Below are 23,858 nucleotides of genomic sequence, written 5' to 3'. Positions count from 1 at the left end.
TTCTAATATCTTCTTGGAGCCCATGGAAGTTATATATACATGTAACGGCTTTTGTTGTAGCTAACCCCCGGTTAGATCCTTGACAGCTAGAAAATTGGACAGAGATTGGGGTGAAGATGCTGAATGCACCATCAACATCTCATAGAAGTCTGGGACTTGTTGAGGCAGCAACAAGACTACCCAGACCGTAGTAAATGATTGGAATAAGGCTTTGATGATAGTCAGAAATGTTAATAGTCGATATATAAACCACGTTGGATTCTCAGGAAATCCCTTACTTTGCGTAGATTGGGGTGATAGTGATAGGCAAAATAGGGGAAGTCAATTGAAAGACAGTATGGATAACCGTAATAAGACAGTACCAATTCGCACTGTAGTTTGGCGCATTGGCAGATATGACGCAATAAGGTACGGCGTAGTAGATCGCCACTGACATAAGTCAAGCAGCATCCATAATCTTTCCATCTGCGCAACCTTGAAGGAAATATTTCAGCTTTATTTCTCGCATATGTGAAAAGTACTGGCCTAATGACGCCCGTATTTATCATTGATGCTTTTCCGTCACACAGCCTTTAGAGCTCTCCCACACTTGCGACGGGCGCAAATGGCGTCCCAATTCTCGACTAACGCCGCGGCAGCATCATCTATAAATGACATCCCGAAATCATGGACTTTCACCTCCAAACTTCCTGCTGATTCCCTCTTTCCCACACCTGCCGATTCACACAAAACACCCCGCCACGAGATTGGTCCCAGACAAGTCCGCGATGCCTTGTTTACGTGGGTGCGCCCACAGACTGTTGAGAGCCCCGAGCTGCTAGCGGTTAGCCCCGCAGCCATGCGCGATCTTGGCATTAAAGAGGGCGACGAGAAGACCGACGATTTCGTAAACACGGTCGCGGGAAACAAACTACAGGGATGGGACGAGGAAAAGTTGGAGGGGGGATACCCATGGGCGCAATGCTACGGCGGGTTTCAGTTCGGGCAATGGGCTGGCCAGCTTGGCGACGGGCGCGCCATATCGCTGTTCGAAACTACGAATCCGCATTCGGGAATACGCTACGAGTTGCAGTTAAAGGGTGCGGGGATGACGCCGTATAGCCGCTTTGCCGACGGCAAGGCTGTGCTACGGAGCAGTATACGCGAGTTCGTCGTTAGCGAGGCGCTGAATGCGCTGGGTATACCGACTACGAGGGCATTGAGTTTGACCTTGTTACCCAAGGTTAGAGTGCGCCGAGAGATGACGGAACCCGGTGCGATCGTGGCTCGATTCGCGCAGTCCTGGCTGCGAATTGGCAATTTTGATATTCTGAGAGCGCGGGGTGACAGAGATCTTATCCGGAAGCTTGCGACATATATCGCGGAAGATGTATTTGGCGGCTGGGATACTCTACCAGGTCGCCTTGAAGATCCAGATAAGCCGACGGAATCGACGGCTCCAAAACGCAATATCCCCGCCGATACGATTGAAGGACCGGAGGAATCCGCAGAAAATAGATTTACACGATTGTATAGGGAGATTGTGCGGCGCAATGCACTTACTGTGGCCAAGTGGCAAGCTTACGGTTTTATGAATGGTGTTTTAAATACGGATAACACGTCTTTGTTTGGGTTAAGTATCGATTATGGCCCATTCGCCTTCATGGACAACTTCGATCCTAGCTATACCCCTAATCACGACGACCATATGTTGCGATATAGCTACCGTAACCAGCCGAGCATCATCTGGTGGAACCTCGTCCGCCTAGGCGAGTCACTTGGCGAATTAATAGGGGCAGGATATAAAGTAGACGACCCTAAATTCGTCGAAGACGGTGTTAAAGAAGAGGACGCGAATGGGATCATTGAAAGGGCCGAAAAGGTGATTATGCAAATTGGCGAGGAATACAAAAGTGTGTTCCTCGGCGAGTACAAGAAAGTCATGGCAGCGCGTTTGGGATTGAAGACACAAAAGGAAAGTGACTTTAACGAGCTGTTCAGCGGCATTTTAGATACGATGGAAGCATTGGAGCTGGATTTCAATCTCTTCTTCCGCCGGCTAAGCTCAGTCAGAGTCGACGAGCTGGAGACGGAAGAAGCAAGGAAAGATAAGGCCGCGGTGTTTTTCTACAGCGACGGCGTGACGGGTCTTGGTGGCGAAGCCGAGGGTCGCAAGCGTGTTGGCGAGTGGCTGGAGAAGTGGCGGCAGCGCATTCTCGAAGACTGGGGAGATGGCCAGTCGGTCTCGGACGAACAAGACAAGGAGCGGATGCGGGCGATGAAGAAGGTTAATCCCAACTTCATCCCCAGGGGATGGATCCTGGACGAGGTTATCAAGAGGGTAGAGAAGGAGGACGAGAGGGAAGTCTTGGATCGGATTATGCAATTGGCACTACATCCTTTCGAGGAAAGCTGGGCCGGCCGCACGTTTGGCGGCAAGGAATATAAGGGCGATGTGGAGGAGGAGAGGAGATGGACAGGCGATGTTCCCAAGATAGGCCGCGCCATGCAATGTAGTTGCAGTTCTTAGGTTACATAACACCATGACATAGATAGAGCGTAATCAATGAAAAGACCAGCACCGTTTTCTTTAGGCTAGACCGCCAGCCTTGCCCCTGTACCTTTGTCGTCCATGGATGTTGATCAATGGTGTAAGCTGTTACTACTACGCCGTAGTAGTAGTTAGTGGTGATGAGTGCCAAGATCAATCCTGAGCCATCCTTTACGGCACATTTGACGAAGAATATTGGTCATAAGGCCCCGACTACAACGTACTCTGAACATCTAAGATCATTTTAGTGGCAATGCTTACCGATTATTCATCAATTATGTCTAATTATTTACTGACATTACGAGGTGCAGGAAATTGTCATCTTTTATAAAGGGGATCGTTATCGGCATAAATACCCAGGCGTTATGAACTAATGGATGTTATACAGATAGTGATGCCACTAAATATTAAGCATAATAGGCATTAGGATCCTCCTATTTAATGGGGACCTTTAGCGGCCTGCCAGTTTCATGGTTCAGGGGCCACCCCAGTTTTACAGTACACTATAGGCTACTGGCCACGCACCTATCAGCCCTATTAATAAACCACCAAAGCCGCCTGCACCTTAACTTACACCTCATTCCTTCAACGTTGCCAAAGTAGAAAAGGGATTAACTAGCTCCTCCCTTTTACTGAAATTTCACTGACAAGTGTACACAAAGATAATTTTACAAGATAGCTAAAGAAAGAATCATCACATCATGTTGTACGAGTTTGCCCTGAGGGCATTGCAGCCCCGTGACTTATCCCAGAATGCGGCCATATCACGACTCCTTTCGACCCGGGCTGTCTCTATAGTACCACCCGCTGATGACCCAAGTCCGGCCAAAGCTGTGATTGGGTTGGTGATGCTGATACTGAACATCGTCGTTGGCCTCTTTACCTTTTTGATGGTACGTAAACCTAGTTGAAACACTCATAGGAATATGATCGTGTGTGTACTAATCCGCATAGCTCTTTTACACCCTGCATTATGTCTTCCCAACTTTAGCTGTTGTGGAAGGTGATCCTCCACCGACATATATCCTGGTACCCACATCTGGCAAGGACACCAAGGAGAGCAGGGAAGCATTCATTGTCGAAGAGGCCCCGGAACCGCCATCAGAGCCCATCACTTCGAGTCTCGGGTCCACCTTCAGCCTCCTACGATCCATCGGCGGCTTCGACTCCCTCTTCCGCGGATTCAGCTGTTTCCTCGCCAACGGCGTCTTCGGGTTCGTCCTCGCCATCGTCCTCGCCTCCTTCGTGCCCCTCGTCTTCGCCATCACCGGGCCCATCTTGATCTCCCTGGCGCTCAACACGACCTGGACCCACATCGTCATCTCAGCGCCCAGCGACAAGTACTTCTGGCAGCGGATGCCCCGATTCGGCCTCATGCTCCGCGCCACCGCCCTGCCGACCCTGCTCTCCTTCGCCGCCACCATGTTCACGCAGAAGGCCCCCATCGTGCTCGCACGAACCCTCCTGGCCGCCCAGCCGAACCCCGGCGACCCCAACCACGCCGTGCTCGTCCTGGTCCTCTACTTCGCGCTCTCCGTCTTCGTCGCGGCCCCCATCCACATGAACCTCACCCGCGTCCAGGCTTCCCTGCTCCCCGAGGGCGAAGAGACGATTGTCCCGCTGGACAGCGCGCTGACGCTCCACAGGGCGAAGGGCAGGGAGTACATGTCCATGCTCGAGGCGCTCATGACGTTCCCGCGAAGCGCGTGGATCAGGGTGCTGGCGTTGTACGCTAAGATTTTCGCGATCACGGTCTTGACGCATTGTGCTATTGGGGCTTTGACGGCGGCGGAGTTCTTCTTGTACAGTCTCTTGTAAAAGGCTCGGGTCGTTTGGTCGGGGGAGCTGTAGATATCGATAAGAAAAGAAAGGGGGTCTCTCAGTTGCCTCGATAGGTCACTCGTGATGTAAATAAACATAAATTGTCTTTTGTCTTTGCTCGGTTCGATCGTTTGGGGATTCGATTAACGGCCTGTTATGTATATGTCTAGGCAGTGTTAGCATTTGTTGATATGTTAATGGATATGTTTAGTTGCAACACTTGTTGATGTTTATAGGCGCCTGTGTACTGGCACCTGTGTATGTGGTACCTGTGTATGTAGGTCGGCATCGTCAAGTATTCACATCTATGTTAAAGACTCATGGGCTAACAAGGCCATCAGCTTTCTTTGATCGAGGTAGGAAGTGGAAAGCGGACGGGTATACCTAAGGTGAGGTACCTAAGTAGGCGGTAGTGCCTTAGGCACATAGCAAGGCAAAAACAAACGCCCCGTTTTCTGCCCTCGTCACCGACCACGCTGCCTTACCACCCGCAACCCATTCGCATACGATCAGGCACACACACCCACGACCACGGATCATCTCATTGCCGGCCCTACTCCCCAAGCCCCCAGGGACAGTATATAATGGCAAATAAACATATAAATTTCCAACAGACAAAAGGGCCGGCTTGGTTAGCCGTGGTGATTTTGGATCCTGCCCGCTCCTTTGGATAGCGGGATTTTGGGTTACTTACCTCGGTGGGGTGTTCGATTCCCCCAACGGCCAACATTTTTTGCTTTTTCGACTTTTTTTCTTTTTTTTTTGTTCTCTCTTTTGCGGTTTACTGCCCACGGACTCCTCGTTACCGTTCACGGTTCTTTTTGAAGCTGTACTTCTTGTGCTTGCCTGACTCTGGATAAGTATTTCTTGTTGTTTATTTTTGCTCACCCACTTCACCACCCCTTCGTGAGGCTTTCTAGTAACTATCACCACCTTCTTTTGCCACTCCACACACAACGCCGACTTACATATTAATTTACCTCCCACCTACATAAATAGTACACACCTATCCATCTACAACAACAACCCTCTCTTCCTCTTCCCCCCCATCCCCATCCCCCCCACCACCCTCCTCTCCCTCCCTCTCCTCTCCCCCCAAACCTCCTCCTCCCACTCCCCCAGCCTCAAAACCCTAACCCCCCACCCCTCCTCCATCTCCCTCATCGCCTCCTCCTTCTCCTCGTCCCCCAGCGTCTCCGTCGCATCCTCGATCAGCACAACCTCGTAGCCCAACTTCACCGCATCGATGCTCGTCCCCTTTACACACGCGTCCGTCAGCAGGCCCGCCACGACCAGCGTCTCGATGCCGTGCAGGCCCAGCTCGGAGTGCAGCGTCGTGAAGCGGTGGTGCTGGTTGTCGGCGAACGCGGAGTAGGCGTCGACGCGGTGGTCCTGCGCCTTCTTGACGTAGTGCACGGGCGCGCGGAACCCCTCGAGCGCGTGCAGCCGCCGCTGCACGCCCGCCTCGAGCTCCGCGCCCCAGGTCGATGGCACGCAGTGGTCCGCGTACAGCGCCTGCGTCTCGAGCTTCGTCGGCGTGTCCACGAAGCTGCTGTTCACGGCCTCGCCCGGGGACATGCCGAGGTGCGCGGAGGCGAAGGAGACGTGGCCTTCGGGGTGCCAGTCTGCGGGTTTGGGGGTTAGCTTATATATTTACTAAGCACCTAGATGTATTAGGCGGGGTTGTTACCTTGCGACGCGACGATGAACGGCCATTCGTGGTTGTCCAGGAGCTTGTAGATCTTGGGCAAGATCGACGGGGCTCGCGGGTTCGGCAGCGAGCCGTTGATGAAGTCGTTCTGGACGTCGATGATAGCGAGAGCGGTTCTTCTATGCATTTTGCTTGAGAACTACGGGGATGTGGTTAGCGCATATAGCTCTTCATGTCGTCGTTACGGTTATGGGACTTACTGGTACTGCTATTGCTGTGCCGATGAGAGGCAGCAGGAGGGGTATGGTATGAGCCCTCATCTTTATATACCTGTCTATTTTCTTTTACAATTATTCTAGGGTTAAGAAGTGTCGCATTCCTTTGCGCGGATTATACAACATCCAAAAAGTCTCACGATCTAACAAACCAATTCAGACGGGCTGAATCACAGTTTCTCTCTGAAGTTGTAGGTGAATTAGTATAATACCTCTCTCTCTATTTTCTAGGTATTGACTACATTGTTTAGTATCATATGTCATATGTAATCCTGCGGTGAGCTCTACCCCTGTACCAAGATAACAAGCCCGATATCTTGGAGATAGGCGCACCAGAGAAGCTTGGAGTTGAACTAGGAAGGGTATGACAATCTACCAAGTATCTGATATGTAGGAGGCTTTTTGGGGTTAACGTTAACCGTGAGCGGGGTTACAATCAGATAACATGATCTGCGACCCCAGCCATAAAGAATACGCTCATGAAGAAGCTAAAGCCTTATCACGACAGGCATTGGCAGCTCGGTCAACCGCTTTATGATCTCTTTCTAATTCGTGTTCGTAAAAATAATGTGTACGGAGTAGTCCTTACTAGTTAATGGCTTAGATGCAGGATATGTGTTATTATGATACAAGACCGATAGAGAATATGCTTGGTTTCGGAGGATCATGTTTTATTAACTTGAACGATGAGATATAAAATGAGACGTAAACGCACTCCCTTGTTGTTGGAGTATCACGTGACTAAGTAGTCACATGATCATGCTCTAGCTTTCATTCTTGTATTCCAACGGACGCCGCCTCCTTGCGAGCTGCGTGCGAAGCAACTTCAAAGTCTAAGATAATTTACAATGAGGATAAGATGTTCGCTATCAGCTTAACAATAAGTGCGTCCCACTTTGCTTCCCCCAGTACCTAGGTAGCCTTACCCCCTTTTCTCTTGCATGAATGCCCTAGTTTTGTCCCTCGGCGCCTTTGAGATTTCATGTTGGTTTCCTCATGACTTCCCACTAGGTTCTTTCTGAACTCTGTTTACTCCTGATATGTTGTCCATATGCAGAATGGATTTTGGGGTAGCAGTCGGATTTCAAATAGTTATCTATATCCAGTGTTCCCGGCGGGGGCGCCCACAACGGTATCTGAGAACAATCAATCCGTCGTGGCGTTGATCCATCTTTGATCATTCCAAGGATTCGACTCACGATCCAAAGATCGGTTTCCGGCAAAATTCGCGCTGTCGGCAACAACTGGAGATGGTTCGATCCGACTTCTTCCTCGGGTTGATAAAAATATTCCTCATCATCGACGTTGTCTATAAATTCTGGCACCCATTCCCAGTGTCAATTTTCACAGGTCGAAACCAATTTCGTACCACGTCAATGTTTTCTTCGGTCAACTGACGTTGAACCGGTCTCCGCATCACATCGGGGCAGCCGTGCCGAATCTGGGATAGCGGCAACGCTGTTAAGCTCTGGTGATGGGGTATCTTCCCCAGCACCGTATCGCTGGAACTGCTGTTCCTTTGTCGCCTTCTGGCCAGATATCCCAGAAAGCTTCCATCACAGGAGACGTATGTAAGCTATCACCCGCATCCAATACATTTGAGTCAACTATAAACTGGTCGATCTCCGTGGGCCACTGCGCCGTCGCCTCGAGTAAAGTCGACGCCATGGGCGCGATTACCTCGAGCGCCTGCGGGGCGAGGGCCGGGTTCGAGTCCTCGAAGGCTGCGGATGACGAGGTGGAGGTTCGAGAGGGGGCGGCAGAACTGCCGCGGGATGAGCAGGCACTAGACGAATTTGAGGGACCGGACAACCCTAAGCCAATGTTGAAACAGGCTTCCACAATTGTATCGAATTCGACTCTCGGTCCCGTCCCGCCGACTCCTGATATCGTGGCGGGTTAGCGGGAGAGGCAACGAGGGCATGATTACGCTAAATATTGTGAAACGTAACAAGACGTGCATCCGTAGTAAGAAAATACTGTGAATGTCCGTCCTGTTCTGAAGACTGCTTGAAATAAATTATGGCCTTCGCCATATCCTTCCCTGATTGACTTACCGCGTTCAAGGGGTGGTCTTTCCGCCGCGCCCACATTGACCATGTGGACACGGCCACCCTAGTCGCTTCCCTCGCCGTCCAGATTCTCTTCTTCAAAGGACTCCGCCAACTGTCGATAAATCATGGCCGCGTCTTCGTCTCCATCCTCGTTCATTGTCTGGCTCTCCTCCTTCGAAGCATCGTCGCCACCGCCAACAAAAAGGACTCTCTTGGACAGCTTGGGGAGGTGTCATTCTTCTGGGAGGTTGATGTGCGTGAAGTCGTACTTGAGGCGCGAGCCCATTGGTATTGCTCTAAGTCAGGCACCCGTACAATTAGAGGCATGCCGTCTCTCACGCCACGTTCGGCTTATCAAGTTTGAGCAAGATTATAAAGACATGCCTATTTTTCAAAATAAGATTTATCACGACCCAACCAAAACTGTGGTCTGTCCGGGCGTTCACTCGATCTGCCTCACCTTTCTTGGCCTCCCCCGCCCTCTCTTGACAACATGAGCCACCTTCCAGTCGGCCTGTTGGCCTTCCGGAAGGACCACGGTAGGGGCATCATTGTCCTGTGTGGCAGGGGTTGGTTCGCCAGTCGAATCCGAGTCCTTGGCTAGTTTCAGCTCGTCGAGAGAGAGCCGGTGGCTCTTGTAAAACTCCTCGACCAGCTGTGCGGCGTTCTGCATCAGCAGTGGTCTCGGGTACCATTCGTCGAACTCGGGACCGTATCCCTTCCAAGATACGAGATATTCTAACATGGGGCGTCCGCCAGCACGGTTGACTCGGCGCTTTTTAAGTCTCTCAATCTTTAGGATACTGTTCCCGAAGAGCTTTGGCACTAGCCGTGAACTCGGTACCCGAGTCCCTCTTGCACACGAAGGCTCCCTGTTTTGTCTTGATGAACGGCAAATCGGGTCGCTGGGCTCCGAGTGAAGGGGTCGTAGGGATGTCTCCGGCCTTGAGCACGGCCCAAACCTCCTGGGAAGTCGTCTCCTCGGTAGCAAAAGCATGAGTTAGTTCGTCGGAGATGGCCATCTCCGCGTCAAACCACGAACCGACGTGATATGCGCCATGTTTGTCCTTCTCGGCCAGTGCTGCGGCGGTTTGAGCAAAAGAGGCCTATGATGTTAGGGTTGCAGGACTGTTGCAATTTGAGCGTCTGTAGTGGAATACAATCGTCTCCTTTTTCCATTTCCGATATGGTCTCGAAAAATTTCGAAGGTAAGACGCTCGAAACAATCCGATGTCTGTGAGCTTCCATCCGTTAAGCTGGTGCCGCTTTTTGGTGCTCTCGCGCTGCGCTTCCTGGTTTAGGCGAAACTCATCCCGCGCCCAACCCAGCTTGCCCTCGGAATTGAAGGCTAGCTGTACCCCGGCCATCATTTCTTGGATCCGTTGGGCAGTGTCCGAGATACTTTCTCATATTGCCGAGTGATCACGCGGCAGGGGCTCACCTGCAGGCATGATGCTGCTACTGCCAGCCATGATGGGTGCGGGCGCTGGTCCTGGTGACGGTTGGTTAGTTGGGTGCGGGAGGGCACTTCTGAGTGAACGGACGCTTTATGATATAACGATGACTGCTGGGGCAGTTCGGTATCTGGAGATTGGTAGAAGGGAGCGGAGGTTATATACGACAATAATGACTTATTCATGACCAGGTAGGTCATAGACACATGATATACGTAAATGGCGTACCGGAGCCCAAGGCTAGTCTATGATAGCCAATTGGGGCAAGCAAAGGGCCAGTAAGGACAGTCTCAGGCTCACCATATGAGGGATCGCCTATGGTCAGTGTACTGGAGCGAATATCGAAATTGGCCATGACGTCCCACAGTTGGGTCCTTCATCCACTCGACTTCGCCGTCGCGCTGCATGTCGTCGAACACTTTGTCGATTATTTTCCGGTCTTGGATGCCGAAGAAGTACACTTTAGTGGTCGAGCCGATCTGATGCGGGATTCTCAGCAACAAAGAGCAGTCGCTTGGCTGGGTTTCTGGGAGAAGAATTGGCCGGATGGATCTCTCGTATTCTTTGCACGCCAACTCTATGAGGTGCTACCAAATGATGGGACAACAATGGTCAGAGACCAGATGAAGATTAAAGGAAAACTATCTAACTATGGAATGGAGGAATGGAATATATAAACGCTCTGAAATATGGTTTCTAGTGGCTATTGCCACTGCTTCCTTATACCAAAGAGAAGAGGAAAGAGCTATAGTCAACAAGGCAGGAAGATTGTGATAGCAAGGCTATACCCACAGAGGGAAGCCATGGAGGTGATGTAGGTCTAACAATGCCCCCCTTTTGGGAAGGAGGGCCACTTTCCTCAGTGGCTCCATGGCTTCTCAGCTTTGCTGAGGCTTGCTTGGGAGTATGACCTTGATGTTGGTGGCTGGTATCTTGTCCACCAATTTCCATTCTGAGTCTTTCACTGGTCCCGGTGCTGGTGGTGATGTTTTGTCTGTGTTGTCCTCGTGGTTCAATACGGATTTCAGTCGCAGCTCGTCAAGTGAGAGAGGATGGCGCTCGTAAGAAAAAGCCGGGAGTCTAACCGCGGCCACTATTGAATATATGGGAGATGGTGGCATGATTTCGTCCAGGCATTATCGAGCCTCTGACACGACCCTGCGAACCTTCCATTACGATATCCCCGCAACGAGAACATACTTTCTCAAAGGGTCTCAGTGTGTACCTAGTACGAACCGTTTACCACTGGGTTTTGAAGGGTTCCTGACATGACATTTTCTCGTGCTCGCCAAGATTCCGACCATGCGTGCAGTTTCTGTTGGTGGAGGTGCTAATATATGTTGGGAACAAACAGTGAGAAAACAAGATGAAGATTGAAGAACTATTCAGTCATGGAACAAGAGAGAAGGATATATACACATCTTAATATAAGGTTTGCAATAACCATTGCAACTGCTTGCTTATATTAAGGAAGGAGGCAAGAGGGCTATCACAACGATGGCAGCTGAGGCTATAGCCATGGAGGTGTTTGCGAGTCCTAGCAATAGCATGGTAGTAAATCTCGGGATGCTAGCAGGGCTAACGATTTGCGGTTGATTGCGGAGAAGGAGAAGATGAACGAAACGACGTGACAGATTAACCTTCGTTTCTTCCAGGTTGGTGCGGTCATGTGGTTTATTGCGTCATGACTTTTTGAAGGTTAATTCGTTCGTCCGCCGTGCGTTCCACAGTAGTAAGTCGTTGCCTTTGGCAATTGCCACACTTGGTGCTGGAGTTGCTGGAGCCAGCATCTTTCGAAGCGTAGATCATGTGATTGTTGGTGCCTGAATGTCCAAATGAATGGATCAGACTTGAAGGTGCTCTAAATGAGAACCGGTGCGTATTGATGTGTGTGTGAAAGGGACTCGCTTATATATGTGAGCTTGAAGCTTGTGATGCGTGTGGCAAGTACTGGCTAATGTTTCGCTTTTAGTTACTGGGTTTCTAAGAACTTGACTCCCATGGCGTTTTGCCAACAAAAATCAATAGATTTTTATCGTTGCAAGATCAATCAAAGATTATGCATATTAAAAGTTGTAAAGGATAAGATGGTTCAGGATGTAAAGCTATCTACCTAGGGTAGGTAGATATTATTGGGAAGCAGCTTAGTCATCCACAGCGACCCCTTAAAACTTAGCCCCTGAAGAAGGAACAAGGCGACTTGTGGCTAAGTACCTATTTATACACAAGTCAGCTACGATGTTAAAACTTCTAGATAATTGCAACAGCTAATTGATTAGCATTGAACATCACTTTTCCTTAACCTGTATTGCCACGAAAATACTTTGGCCTACCCTAGGTACTTATTGTCTTGACCTCCCCTTAATATGCTGTTGGCTTCGCAAATGGCCACTGCCGTGCTCATGTTCCAAAGCATCATATAATATTTCCAAGTCCCTATTTATAAATATCGCTTCGATGGACCCGTATATAGGAGGTGGCCGAATAAGTCGTCGTGTTCCGCAAGTCAAGACTACGCTAAAGGACAGGATACACAAGATATGGAAGAGTTTGGAATTTGAGCCATATTCCATGCAAAAGCGACCCTCCTTTGTTCTATGGTTGAAAGCTACCTGGCTAGATATCTTCACGATGCTTGTCCTCGGTGCAATAGCCATTGGTGTAAGTCTAGAGAAGCTCTCAAGTGTAATGAATGAGCCAACTACCCTAAGGTACTAACATTACATACTTACCTGCTAGGTGTACAGTATTCGGCCAGTGGGAACCCGAATGTTCCCTCTTACGGTGATAGACGATCGCACGGGCGAGGATACTGGCGAGGTCGTCTATCCCGAGCTTGCATACCCATATCGTTCTCAGATTATTTCTTCTGGGCTGGACACCGCCTTGGCTATCTTGGTACCCCTTTTCTTTCTCTTAATAATCCAGATCCGCATTCGGAATTTCTGGGATCTTAACAATACCGTTATTGGATATATTTACTCCATCGAGACCTCCGCTGCGTTCCAAGTCATGATAAAATGGCTCATCGGGGGCCTTCGACCTAACTTCTACGATATCTGCAAACCGGACCCTAGTCTGGCGAGCGACCCAACTTTCAACGTCACCGGCTGGAATGGCGTCGGCTACAGACAATACATGTATACTTCGGATATTTGCACAAGTGGTCAGACCCGAGCTCTTTGGAATGCGATGCAAAGTTTTCCTAGCGGTCACTCAACGACCATCTGGGCCGCGTATGTGTACTTGTACTTGTATCTAAACGCCAAGCTTAAAGTCTTTGCAAACTATCACCCTTCGATGTGGAAGCTCATTCTCCTTTACTGTCCGATTTTAGGAGCCGTGTTGGTTTGTGGGTCCTTGAATATCGACCAATCCCACAATTGGTACGACATTGTCGCCGGCGCTATCATTAGCACCGTTTTTGCGTTCTCGTCATATCGTATGGTATATGCAAGTATCTGGGACTGGCGTGTCAATCACATTCCGCTGAATCGAGCGTCTGCATTCAGACGGAGTGAAGGTTACGAGGCATCGGATTTAGTATTTACAAATCGAGCTGGCTGGAGAGCTACACAACCTGCCGAGGAGAAGGAAGCACTGCCGACAACCGTCCTAGAAAATGATGGAAACATGGCCAGTGTTGCCAACGCCCAGTCTGATGGAACTATGAATAATTATCCTGCAGAGTACAGTGTCACGAATGGATATAGTTTGGGACAAGCCCAATGCTCTCTCCTGCGTTCCAGATATAGGGGTGAAGATATGGTGTAGGGCTAAGTTCATGATACGGAATCGCGCAAAACACGTCAAAATCCAATAGATTAATTAGTATCAGAGTAATTTCTAATATTTTACTATTTGTTTCGATGAGAAATGACTGTGCTGCTGAAATTATTTGCGATCATGATTGATGCGCTTTCATTTGGGGTGTTCAGGGGTTCACTTTTTAGAGGCGCTCCATAGATTTAGGGTCCCCTATTGCTATGTGAACAATCCGTAAATAGAAGCCCCAGGGCTTGCTTCTCTCCCAATAGTATCATGACAAACTGCTTGTTACGTAGGTTAGAGCTTTTATTTCAATCTTAAACATTAGGTATTGTACCTTTCGAACCTTTCAACGATTGATCATTACTCTTTGAACAATAGTTGATAAACACCAAGCATTTCCTGTAACAGAAGAAGGAATGAGATCAATTGTCTTTGTAGGCACCACAGCGTTATCTCTATAACTGGCCCTTTTAATGGTCCGCTTCCCTGAGAAATGCATTTTATGATAGAGCGCAACAACATTTGAGCATCCCCATCACTATTCTACTTGTGTTAATAGTCATATCCATACCTAAAAATACCTAAAAATTCCATTTATTGAGAATCTGAGGCTTACACGACAACAATGGCAGTTTTTATCCACGTCATCCGTCATGCGCAGGCCGACCACAACGTATCTGGCTCGGGCATTGCAGACCCTCCCCTAAACCCCGCCGGCATGAAGGAATGCGAATCCCTGCGAATAGACACTGGCGTGCTGATAGCGGACCGGATCGTCGCAAGTCCCATGAACCGCACCATCATGACGGCGATTCACGGAGTCACCCAAGACCCAAATCGCAAGGTCAAGATCGAGCTCATGCCTGAGCTGCAGGAGATCAGCGCCACACCGAGCTGCGTGGGCTCGCCCGCATCAGAGCTCAAGAAGATGTATAAGGACGACGACGTCGATTTCGAGGGCTTGGACGAGTACTGGTACATCAAGGATGACAACACCCCGTTCGCGCCGGACCCCGCCAAGGTCGAGCAGCGCGCGAAGCTGGCGCGGCAGAAGCTGCGGAAGATCGGCCGCGAGGAGGTCGCCCGCGGCAATGATAATGTGCACATCGCGGTGGTCACGCACGGCGAGTTCGTGCACTGGCTGACGGACGACTTCATCGGGTTTCCGGTTGCGGGGCGGAACACCGGGTGGTCCAACTGCGAGGCCCGCGTGTACGAGATCACGAACCTGGACGCGGAAGACGACGAAGATGTCGTGATGGTCGAGGTCCCGCAGAGCAGGGAGAGACGCCTCGCGACGGATGATGGGGTCGATACTCCGGCGAGGCGCGCGGAGCAGGCGAAGGAAAAGGAGACCGCGAAGAGCTATGTGATGAGGCATGCTGACATAGCCCTGATGGAGCAGGCTAAGACGGCTTGGTGGAATCATTGGAATCAGCCCTCTGATGTTGATGATGCTGCTGATGATGATGATGACGAATAGAGAATAGATGCCTTCTGTTAGGTATGCCTGGCGTATCCCAGCTACTAGGGAGTGGATGTCATACTGCATATAGACTTGGCAAGGAGTTGAATTACTTTTACAAAGTTCTTAGCATTATTATAGATAGCAAGTAGTGCTCTAGAATTTACCAATATATTCAAACTCCCCATTTGTTATATGAGAAGCAAGGTGATATGATGAGTCAACGCCTTCTTAAATCTGAGATATGAGCCCTTTTAATTGATTCAACACCCTAGAGCCATAGCTTTTTTTTGGCTTCTTTTTCATATTGCTACGAATATGCTACAAGCTTCCTAGGTAAAGGACTTTTTGAGCTTTCATAACTTCGTAGTCGTAGGTAAAATTAAAATATTGCCACAAAGTCTTTAACCTGCTTCTATATAGGTAAACCCAGAACTACTAATACTAACAGGTACATAGATCATGCAAAGCTGTAATTAAGACTATTAATCACTCTCCGTCTTCTAACCAATTTCTCAATTTTATTAAAGTGATCTGTATCCTCCCCCTTTAAGCCAAAGTAACCAACACCCACTCCCTCAACTCCCCAAGCGCAACCCACGCTCCCTCATCGACCTCACCAGAGCAGATCCGCGACGCAACCCGCTTCACCGGATCATCCCACTCGATTAGAAGAACATTGAGTCTCCTCTCCGCTCTAAGAACCTTTATAGTGTCGTCGTTGTACTTGCGCGAAACCACAATAAACGAGTGCTTGCCCGTCGGCTTCGGCGCCTGGTTCGGCCAAAACGGCTTTAGCTCGCCGACCTGCTCCTTCTTCTCGTTGTACATCTTGTCGTCTTCAATATTAAGGACCGCGTGACTGGTCCAAAATAAGAGACGACCCGAATCCAAAAACTCGCCGTCAGTGTCGTCGTCGTGTAGGAAGCTGGCGTCAATCGATGTATCCCCTTTCCACCCCGCAGAGGTAGACTCGTCGACACCGCACATATCCAGCTTCGAAACCGGCTCCAGCTTCTTCACCTCCCCCTCCTCCTCTTCCGAGCGCGCACTCAACCCAACCGCCTTCCCATCCACACCCACCCTCAAGATCTCCAGCTCCGGCACCAGCACAACCTGCCGCGGCGCCACCCTCGTCAGCCCCAGCACATTCTTCCACCCCAGCCACGACCAGCTCGGGAACCGCACCTCCCGCACGGCCCCCCCTTCCCCCCTCACCTTATGCATCTCCCCTCTCCGCGCGGGCAGCTCATGGTTCCGCCAATCGGCATCATAGTACCACACGATATTGGTCCACGCAAGACTCTCATCGAACCGCACCGTCACCGAGTGGCCCCAGTAAAACTCATGGCCCGAATTAGCCGCGACCCGCCGCAGCACCCCCGTGAACGCATCCAGCGCGTCGCTCTGCTCGCCCAGCTGCCGGGAGGCGTACGCGCGCACGGTAGAGTCCAGCTCGCTGTGCGCGAAGTTGTGCCCGCCGCCGCCGAAGTCCCCGAAGATCCGGTGCCCCGAGAGCACGCTCCAGATGATGTCGTTGGGGTGGACCGGTGTCGGGAAGGCTTCGAGCGCGAGGCTCTCGCAGCATTTCGAGGTCTCGCAGCTCCAGAAGACTTGCGTGGGGGTTATGATGAGGGTGCGGCGTGAGCAGAGGCCTTCTTGGAAGGTCCACCCGCGCGTGGTCCAGGCGCTGGAGGAGTAGGCGTCGTCGAGGGGGAGGACGTTCATGAGGCTTAGGTTTTGGGAGACGCGCGCGGGGGGGTTGGCGGTAGTGAGGAGAGTGCGTGGGGATGAATTGATCCCCGCGAGCCCGTCGGTGGAAGTCCCGCACGTGGCAACGATGGTCACCGCAGCGCGCGAGTACACGAGGTCCATCTGCGGAATCTGGATCGCTTTGTCGATGTCCGAGTCTTGGATGATGCAGAGACGGTCGACCCAGAGGAAGTCCACGCCCATTCCCTTTGCTAGCTCGATCGTGTCGAGTATGGTCTTCGGCAGTGATCCATCCTGGAGAAAACCCGGGGTCTTCATCTCCTCGACATTAGTCCGGATTGTGCGGAAGGGTTTGATCTCGTCGCCCCAGACATAGCTCAGTGCCAGATAGGGGCACGGCTCCTTAGCATCGACCAGACATCGCCTCCGCACGTCTAACAGTCGCAGCTGTGCAGGCCACAGCGTTTCCGGTGCCAACCACGGCGGCTGACTGCACGTCTCGCCATGCTTATCGCGACACGTCTCGTACCACTTCCTCAACAACCTCACATTGACCTCCTCCTTCACCAGCCTCCCCGTCGGGAACGCCGAAAACGGGTCTTCCCCATCCCCGACGTAGTCATCGACACTCCGCAACGGATACACACACGGATGCAGCTGCAAGAAAGTCTGCGCCGTCCACTTAACCGGACTAATCCCCGCCAACACCACCAGCCTATTCAGACTCTTATTCCTCCTCCTTTCCTTCTGAACACTATCCGCCTTCCCCTTATCATCGAGATAGATCCCCCGCTCTTGTAACGAGTCCCAGAACTCCTGCACCGCCAGGTTCGTCGACTTGTACCCGGGCCGCATGCCCTTGTACAGCGTATCCAGCACCATGTCGGCCTGCGCCAGCTTCGCCGTCTCCAGCGATGATCCGATGCGGTTGCGCGCGCTCCATAACGCGCACGTGATCTCTTCCGGTTTATCCAGGAGGTGGCCGATCGGCCACCAGGGTTTCAGGGACCGCGAGGCGGAGGCGATGAGCTGGCATAGGGAGCAGGTGCTGGAGGCGGAGTGGACGGAGCCGAGGTTGTGCTCGCCGCTCTTGACGAACCCGCTTTGCAGCGCGGCTTTTTGCGGGTTGAAGACGCCGGTGGTTAGTTGGACCCAGTCGACGGCGCGGCAGAAGTCGCAGAGGTGGATGTCGCTTTCTTCTGGTTGTGCTTCTGTCATGATTATTAATTATCAAGGGGGCATTTGATTATTCAGGGTTGTTTGTTTTGGCTACTGGGTACTAGTAAATTAGGGGAATATGATGGGAAAATACGTTTTCTCTGGATACTTGCGTATCTCGGGCTATAAATTGAGTTGACTAAAATCAATTACATGTCCCAGTCTAAACAGAGCAAAAAGCCTCGACTAAGTTACTTAGTATCTAGTATAAGTCGAGAAACTCAGCTGCGGCTGAGTAGTCATGCGGTAGTATCGTCAACGCCAAGGTTGATTTGGGCAGCATCACATGTAGGCATGTAGAGGCTAGTCAATATATCTGCAATGAAAACGGGACTCATGTGAAATAATTACAGTTTTCTCAGGCCATGCTATTTGATATCATGAGGTAGCCAACAGAAGACTCAATCACGATCTTCCAAGTTAGCCTAATCGCAAAGCATTATCCCTGACATCGTGGCATGAACTTTTCCTCTGGTATTGAATGCAAGGAATACAATATTGCTGGGCCCAATAGCCCCCGAATCACCTAGAAACAAAACTATGCCTTCTTTTTGTTCTTCGTTTGACCATCTCCTTTTTCGCCCTTTCCGGCCTTCTTGACCTTCACGTCACCCTTAGCCTTTTTAGCCTTCTGGTCATCCACCACGGCCTCCGCCTTCTCGACAACCTTCTCGACCTTCTTGCCGTTCGTGCTCTTCTTGGCCTTGTCACCGTTGGTGGGCTTTTCGCCATTCGCGGCCTTCTCGGCAACCGCAGCGCCATTCGCCTCTGCCTTGGGCTTCTCCAATGCCTTTGGATCCAGACCACGTTTTCTCATGGCGTTGCGCTTCGCCCTCTCCATGTACTTGTCGTCCTCATCATCGTCAAAGCCACCGAAATTGTCCTTTTCACGAGCTCCCTCGGGTGTATCCTCGTCTGCTGCAATGGGTGTCTTGTCGAAGACTTCATCCTCATTGCGCGGCGCCGAGGCGCCTTGGGCAGGCTTGTCTCTGACCAAGTTTGCGGGAGTCGGGCCAATCTTGTGAAACTTGGCGACGAAGAAACCGTCAACGTTGTACGTGTGCGGGTAGTATCTTCGTGTTAGACGTAGACTGGAATCGAATTTCTTGCCCATATAGCTAGTGAAGCCTTCTTTGCCAAATGGGAGGTCAGTAGAGACTAACTTGACATTGGGCCGTTTGCTCAGTGCATATTGAACAACTTGCTCATTCTCTTCGACGGTAACGGAACATGTAGAGTAGACCAAATAGCCACCAGTTTTGCTTGCGTGGTTGACCGAGTCGATGGCGGCTAGAAGTAGCTGCTTCTGTGTATGCGGCAAGACCATGAAGTCCTTCTCATCCTTGTTTGTCTTCACGGAGGGATCCTTGGCAATAACACCCGTGCCAGAGCAAGGGGCATCGAGGAGTACTCTGTCGAATCCACCCATAACTCTGGGGAATTCTCGGGCATCGTAGTTGCAAACGATGACGTTTCGTGCACCAAGACGGTGAACGTTACCAATGAGACCCTTCGCACGAGATTTACTGGGATCATTGGCAAAGATAGATCCTGTGTTCTTCATCATAGCGGCCATATGTGTCGTTTTACCACCAGGGGCAGCGGCCATATCTAGAATTCGTTCTCCTTCTTGGGGCATCAATGCCATGACGGGCAAGAAAGAGGAAGCGGCTTGGAGAATGTAATGACCTGCAAGATATTCGGGGGTGGCACCTAGAGGAACGTTGCTCTCAAAGACTTGAAGTCCTATCTTGGACCACTTGCCCACAGGTTCAAGGGTTACGCCACGATTGATGAGAGCTTGAGCAAGATCCCGGCGATGCGTTCGCAGAGTATTTGTTCGGATGACAACAGGTCGCGCCGTTTCATTGGCCTCAAAGAATGCAAAGGCTTCTCTTGCTGGAAATAGGTTAAGCAGTTTCTCAGCTAGGTACTCTGAGTAGCCATAGTAGGCGCAGATATCCTTGAGCAATTGTGTCGTATATTCAGTTCGGGATCGTCCCTCTTCCGCCAAAGTCGAAAAGTCGTCCAAAACGCGAATCGTATCGGTAATTCTTGTTCGTAGTAACTGCAAGTCGGGGGCTAAGAGTGCCTTGGTCTTGAGTGCGAGGTCGTCTTCCTCGTCATCGTCATCAAGGACGTGAGGTCGTTCAATGTTGGTCTGGAGTGCTGCTTCTTCCAATTCGGCCTGTGCCTCTGCCTCCTCTTGTTCTCTCTGCTGATCTAGTTTCCTCGATAACCCGACAATGTTTGCTGCAGTCAGCTTCTCTTCAGCATCCGATTCGTCTTCATCTTCCGAGAACATTGTTCTTTTTCCATTTTGGTCACCTGCATCTGAATCATACACCGAATCATCTGAGCCTAGGAAATCATCTCCTAGAGCATCTACATCCATCTCGTCATCATCTAGGTCTGAGGATCCTTCTGAAATTCCCCTGGAAATTCCTCCTCTTAAGGGTCCTCCTGAACGGTTCCCCGAGCGATCGCTTCCAACTCGGCCTGTCTTGTCATCACCCACTCCATTGCTAGCTCCGGAGACTGTGCGATCAATGTCCTGAGTAGTTCTGCGATGACCGTGACTAGCCTCTTTTGACGGGGGCGCGAAGGAGAGATTCGATCGAGATTTTGACGCATGGGTCGCTGAGGCTCCGGCGTTCTCTGATTGATGCGCCTTTCTCGTCTTCGAAGCCGCTCCATCGGGTGCGGTTCCTGTTGATGCCTTGCGCTGCTTCTTCTTTGGCGCCTCAGCGGGGACATCGTCGACGGGTAGACCAGCTTTACGCTTAAGTCTTGCGAAATGTTCTTCTGATAATGGTTCAGGTGGACCTTGTTTTTTCATACGACGTCCGACGCCCATCTCTAAATTGGACTGATGTAATGATTAATGTAGGTATATAATAAGTGTGGTGTGTGTATGGTATGTGAAAAGAGACGAAGTTTATTTTTTTTGGGTGCGAAATATGCAAAATGTTCAATTGCATCTGTACCTGCGCTGGAAACTTTTTGGCTTTTTTTTTCTGTCGATAAGCTGATAACGATAACAGCTAACGTGCATAGCAAGGCCCCACTAACAGCGCTGAGAAGTTTAATCTACAGGTACTAGCGTCGCTAGTATTTCAACGGTAGCAGCCTGAGGCCGTGCACAGTGGGCAATTAAGCTTCAGCCACAAGTGGGATGCTGTGTGGCGGCGCCTTGAATGTGGGACATCGTGATCGTCACCTAACAGGAACTGGGCTTGGGTTGCTCAAGTTTGCGACATAACTCAGAACACTGCAATTATTCACACCTCCCAGACTGTCAAAACACCTCCAACAAAGCCGAACATAGTCATAAATATGACAGAATTATCTTTCGCCAAGTCGTTCCTAACGGCTTTGGACAACCGTCCCGTGAAGTTGTCTCCCGACCATGTCGAGGATCCCAAGACCTACGCGGCGCGCGGCGCTGTACGTATTCTATCCCGCCACATCGTCATAGCGTTTATCTGGTTCCAGTAGACTAGGTAGCTAACACTGCGTATAGTACATACTTCCCAAGATGCCAAAGCCCATGAGCAAACGCAAGTCCGCTGCCGTTGCCCCAGGCCAGGAACGTAGCCTCACCGTTGTCGTCAAATCACTACGCAACCCACCACTCGACGTCAAGCTCTCAGCTCTGACCTTGAACACCTCTGTATTAGACATTAAGACTGCCGTATCTGAGGACACAGGAATACCGGTGGAGAAGATGAAGTTACTACACAAGAAGAAACCGATTGCAGACAGCAAAGTGCTCAAAGACGTAGCTGGCGAAGCAGAAACAACTGTCGAGTTCTCGGTTATGGTTATGGGTGGAGCCTCAGTTATTAAGACTCCGCCAACACCAGCACAAGCAGAGGTCGCGCAAGGACAAAGTGGCGGAGAGGTTCTAGAGACCAAGGAGTTCTGGAGTGACCTGAAAGGATTCCTACTGCAGCGAATACGTGACGAGAAAATGGCCGAGGAGTTGGCAGACACATTTCAAACTGCATGGAAGACAAAGGCTTGACCTATGGAACAGCTTCACCTGAATGAATAGATATCCATTGTTGATAGCAGAAGCATTCAGTTTCTAGGTACTTAATAGTATGGATGAAGAGTAGTTTTACGGAAGTGATAAATAACTGGCATAAACAATCGTAAGAGCACACCGGGGATCATTCACATTCCGATATGGCCTTTGTTTTATGCAGTGTATACCCTTGGCTAACATCAAATCTGGAGGTTCATGTCGTGCCTCTAAGAGTGGAAAAAAAGAGAAAAAAGCGACCAAACTGGCCATACTCAATGGTATTAGCAGGGGAAAGAGTTATGCCCATCCTGCAGTTTCGTAGACGTCGTAGACCTTTGGCACGCGAGTGCCCCTTCAACTAGCCGATCCCCCAGAAATTTCCGTCGCGGGTCGTTCTCGGGGTTTTCCATACATTTGGGTAGGTACGCTTAACCGGCCAAGCCTTTGCTGACCACCTTCAGGATTGTGTCGTATTCGATATCGTCCTGGTCGTTGGCCTGCAATTCGGTGGCGATGCCGGTCAGAGAGCGCTTTAGTGCCTCCTTTGATGAGGCGTACACCATCTTGGCCTTTAATGATAGTTAATATACTGTCCAAAATGAGTTTTATAAGAACTTGGAGATATAACTAACCATAACGTTGGCATCATCGGGTGACCATGCGATGAAGGTAATCTTGTTTCTACGTATCATTAGTATGTATAAATATGGTTGGTGTGCTGGCAATAAAAACTAACCGCGAGCCTTCTCCACTGGCGAGGCTGTATTCGAAGTCGTACACCGCATAACGGGGACCTTTGCCGACAGCGCCCTAGCCAGAAATTATTAATATAGTGTTCCAAATTGCAGGGTTGATGGCCGTTGATAAATTTAGGGGTTTAACTTACAGACTTGCTCTTGGTGGTGGCGTTGACAAGCCTCTCACGGAAGGCCTCCCAGTCCTTATCCGCCGAGGCTTCTTCAACAACGATCTCCCGGAGGTCGTCGGACAACTTGAAGACGACGTACTTGTACTTCTTCGCAAGCTTGAGCTCGTTGTATGCAGTAACGCATTCCTGCGAGACGGTAGCTCTATAATGAGGCAAATATGTTAGTCCCTCTTCTCAAAAACGCCACCCGAAACCGTGCTGGAAAAACGGCGGTGCATCGTGGAAGTACTTTATGACAGCGCGGAAGGCGGTCGCCGGCAGGGGCGGGAATAGGAGTAGAGCGAGCAGCTGAAGGAGGTTACGAACCCTGATTGAGACTACGAAATGATTTAATTAATATCATATATCAACTTGGGATGATTGGACTTGAAGGGCTCACCATTTTTGACGGTATATGCTCGGGATGCGCTGGTAGCAAATGAGAGTCGGGAGACGAGCTACATTGTGGATTTGTTAGCGGGGTTCTCAAGAAATCCTGCGATGACGAGAGGTGGGAGGATTGGGAAAATGAACTGGGTTTGGAAGGATGTCGGGTCAAGCTGCAACTAACATGAATCGCGGACTAGGTGTTGGGCAGCTGAGAGATACTCTCGTGCGATGTTTCGAGTGTTCAGGAGAAGTATAGTAAGAAGAAAGAAGTTGGAGAGATGTTTAATGTTTTTAGTGTGGGCGCTATCGCAATGGAGGGGAAAGTCGGGCTGATGAAAAAGAGGCACGCACGCTTCGAGTAGTGTAAGAAGAAATCCTAGAAGAAATCAACAGACGCACAAAGCTTTTGGTGGGGTCAATGTTTTGAAAGAAGAGGGAGGGGGGTTTTTGATACGTTAGGGGGGGCAAGGGAAGAGAACAGGGTACTACATATGTATCATAGGGGGGTAGGGGACAGTACTACATACCTAGTACTATGTAATATGTAGGGGACAGGGGTGCACAGGTGCACATGTGGTG

General features: G+C 50.4%; 12 protein-coding genes across 12 annotated transcripts; 5 read left to right on the top strand and 7 right to left on the bottom strand.

Moving 5' to 3' along the window:
* Positions 1-437: 437 nt before the first annotated feature.
* On the top strand, positions 438-2,594 carry GGS25DRAFT_481806 (UPF0061-domain-containing protein). Its single transcript, XM_049260221.1, has one exon. The coding sequence runs from the start codon at positions 551-553 to the stop codon at positions 2,507-2,509; it is 1,959 nt and encodes a 652-aa protein (XP_049118974.1). The 5' UTR covers positions 438-550; the 3' UTR covers positions 2,510-2,594.
* GGS25DRAFT_481805 (uncharacterized protein) lies at positions 2,581-4,758 on the top strand. Its single transcript, XM_049260220.1, has 4 exons — positions 2,581-3,422; positions 3,484-4,517; positions 4,572-4,676; positions 4,736-4,758. Exons 1-2 carry the CDS (start codon positions 3,232-3,234, stop codon positions 4,346-4,348), a joined length of 1,056 nt encoding a protein of 351 aa, XP_049118973.1. The 5' UTR covers positions 2,581-3,231; the 3' UTR covers positions 4,349-4,517; positions 4,572-4,676; positions 4,736-4,758.
* Positions 4,759-5,223: 465 nt separating this feature from the next.
* On the bottom strand, positions 5,224-7,036 carry GGS25DRAFT_185953 (Isochorismatase hydrolase). Its single transcript, XM_049256672.1, has 3 exons — positions 6,263-7,036; positions 6,042-6,201; positions 5,224-5,976 (listed from the first exon to the last, which is right to left on the bottom strand). The coding sequence occupies exons 1-3, from the start codon at positions 6,320-6,322 to the stop codon at positions 5,366-5,368; spliced, it is 831 nt and encodes a 276-aa protein (XP_049118972.1). The 5' UTR covers positions 6,323-7,036; the 3' UTR covers positions 5,224-5,365.
* Positions 7,037-7,604: 568 nt separating this feature from the next.
* On the bottom strand, positions 7,605-8,584 carry GGS25DRAFT_185854 (uncharacterized protein). The gene is made up of 2 exons (XM_049256671.1): positions 8,335-8,584; positions 7,605-8,160 (listed from the first exon to the last, which is right to left on the bottom strand). Exons 1-2 carry the CDS (start codon positions 8,375-8,377, stop codon positions 7,739-7,741), a joined length of 465 nt encoding a protein of 154 aa, XP_049118971.1. The 5' UTR covers positions 8,378-8,584; the 3' UTR covers positions 7,605-7,738.
* GGS25DRAFT_519501 (uncharacterized protein) lies at positions 8,393-9,076 on the bottom strand (the record flags this gene model as incomplete). The annotated part of the gene is made up of 2 exons (XM_049263715.1): positions 8,393-8,551; positions 8,792-9,076. The coding sequence occupies 2 exons, from the start codon at positions 9,074-9,076 to the stop codon at positions 8,393-8,395; spliced, it is 444 nt and encodes a 147-aa protein (XP_049118970.1).
* A 1,005-nt stretch (positions 9,077-10,081) lies between these two features.
* Positions 10,082-10,906, bottom strand: GGS25DRAFT_519499 (uncharacterized protein; the record flags this gene model as incomplete). Its single annotated transcript, XM_049263714.1, has 2 exons — positions 10,082-10,372; positions 10,697-10,906. The coding sequence occupies 2 exons, from the start codon at positions 10,904-10,906 to the stop codon at positions 10,082-10,084; spliced, it is 501 nt and encodes a 166-aa protein (XP_049118969.1).
* A 1,450-nt stretch (positions 10,907-12,356) lies between these two features.
* GGS25DRAFT_513416 (acid phosphatase/Vanadium-dependent haloperoxidase) lies at positions 12,357-13,559 on the top strand (the record flags this gene model as incomplete). The annotated part of the gene is made up of 2 exons (XM_049262874.1): positions 12,357-12,446; positions 12,525-13,559. The coding sequence occupies 2 exons, from the start codon at positions 12,357-12,359 to the stop codon at positions 13,557-13,559; spliced, it is 1,125 nt and encodes a 374-aa protein (XP_049118968.1).
* Positions 13,560-13,885: 326 nt separating this feature from the next.
* Positions 13,886-15,144, top strand: GGS25DRAFT_481787 (histidine phosphatase superfamily). Its single transcript, XM_049260219.1, has one exon. The coding sequence runs from the start codon at positions 14,182-14,184 to the stop codon at positions 15,037-15,039; it is 858 nt and encodes a 285-aa protein (XP_049118967.1). The 5' UTR covers positions 13,886-14,181; the 3' UTR covers positions 15,040-15,144.
* Positions 15,145-15,570: 426 nt separating this feature from the next.
* Positions 15,571-18,064, bottom strand: GGS25DRAFT_530018 (HET-domain-containing protein; the record flags this gene model as incomplete). The annotated part of the gene is made up of 1 exon (XM_049265336.1): positions 15,571-18,064. Exon 1 carries the CDS (start codon positions 17,950-17,952, stop codon positions 15,571-15,573), a length of 2,382 nt encoding a protein of 793 aa, XP_049118966.1. The 5' UTR covers positions 17,953-18,064.
* Positions 18,065-18,227: 163 nt separating this feature from the next.
* On the bottom strand, positions 18,228-20,926 carry GGS25DRAFT_481785 (NOL1/NOP2/sun family putative RNA met). Its single transcript, XM_049260218.1, has one exon. It carries the CDS (start codon positions 20,807-20,809, stop codon positions 18,491-18,493), a length of 2,319 nt encoding a protein of 772 aa, XP_049118965.1. The 5' UTR covers positions 20,810-20,926; the 3' UTR covers positions 18,228-18,490.
* Positions 20,927-21,108: 182 nt separating this feature from the next.
* On the top strand, positions 21,109-22,061 carry GGS25DRAFT_185790 (cell-cycle control medial ring component-domain-containing protein). The gene is made up of 2 exons (XM_049256670.1): positions 21,109-21,399; positions 21,476-22,061. The coding sequence occupies exons 1-2, from the start codon at positions 21,289-21,291 to the stop codon at positions 21,977-21,979; spliced, it is 615 nt and encodes a 204-aa protein (XP_049118964.1). The 5' UTR covers positions 21,109-21,288; the 3' UTR covers positions 21,980-22,061.
* On the bottom strand, positions 22,014-23,736 carry GGS25DRAFT_481782 (uncharacterized protein). The gene is made up of 7 exons (XM_049260217.1): positions 23,631-23,736; positions 23,290-23,347; positions 23,217-23,227; positions 22,869-23,052; positions 22,719-22,792; positions 22,615-22,663; positions 22,014-22,551 (listed from the first exon to the last, which is right to left on the bottom strand). The coding sequence occupies exons 2-7, from the start codon at positions 23,290-23,292 to the stop codon at positions 22,411-22,413; spliced, it is 462 nt and encodes a 153-aa protein (XP_049118963.1). The 5' UTR covers positions 23,293-23,347; positions 23,631-23,736; the 3' UTR covers positions 22,014-22,410.
* Between the last annotated feature and the right edge of the window lie 122 nt (positions 23,737-23,858).

Source organism: Hypoxylon fragiforme, assembly GCF_022984875.1.
Source record: "Hypoxylon fragiforme strain CBS 206.31 chromosome Unknown GGS25scaffold_3, whole genome shotgun sequence".
NCBI lineage: Eukaryota > Fungi > Ascomycota > Sordariomycetes > Xylariales > Hypoxylaceae > Hypoxylon > Hypoxylon fragiforme.
Note: the sequence above shows the minus strand (reverse complement) of the source record. Positions and strands in the feature narration are given on the sequence as shown.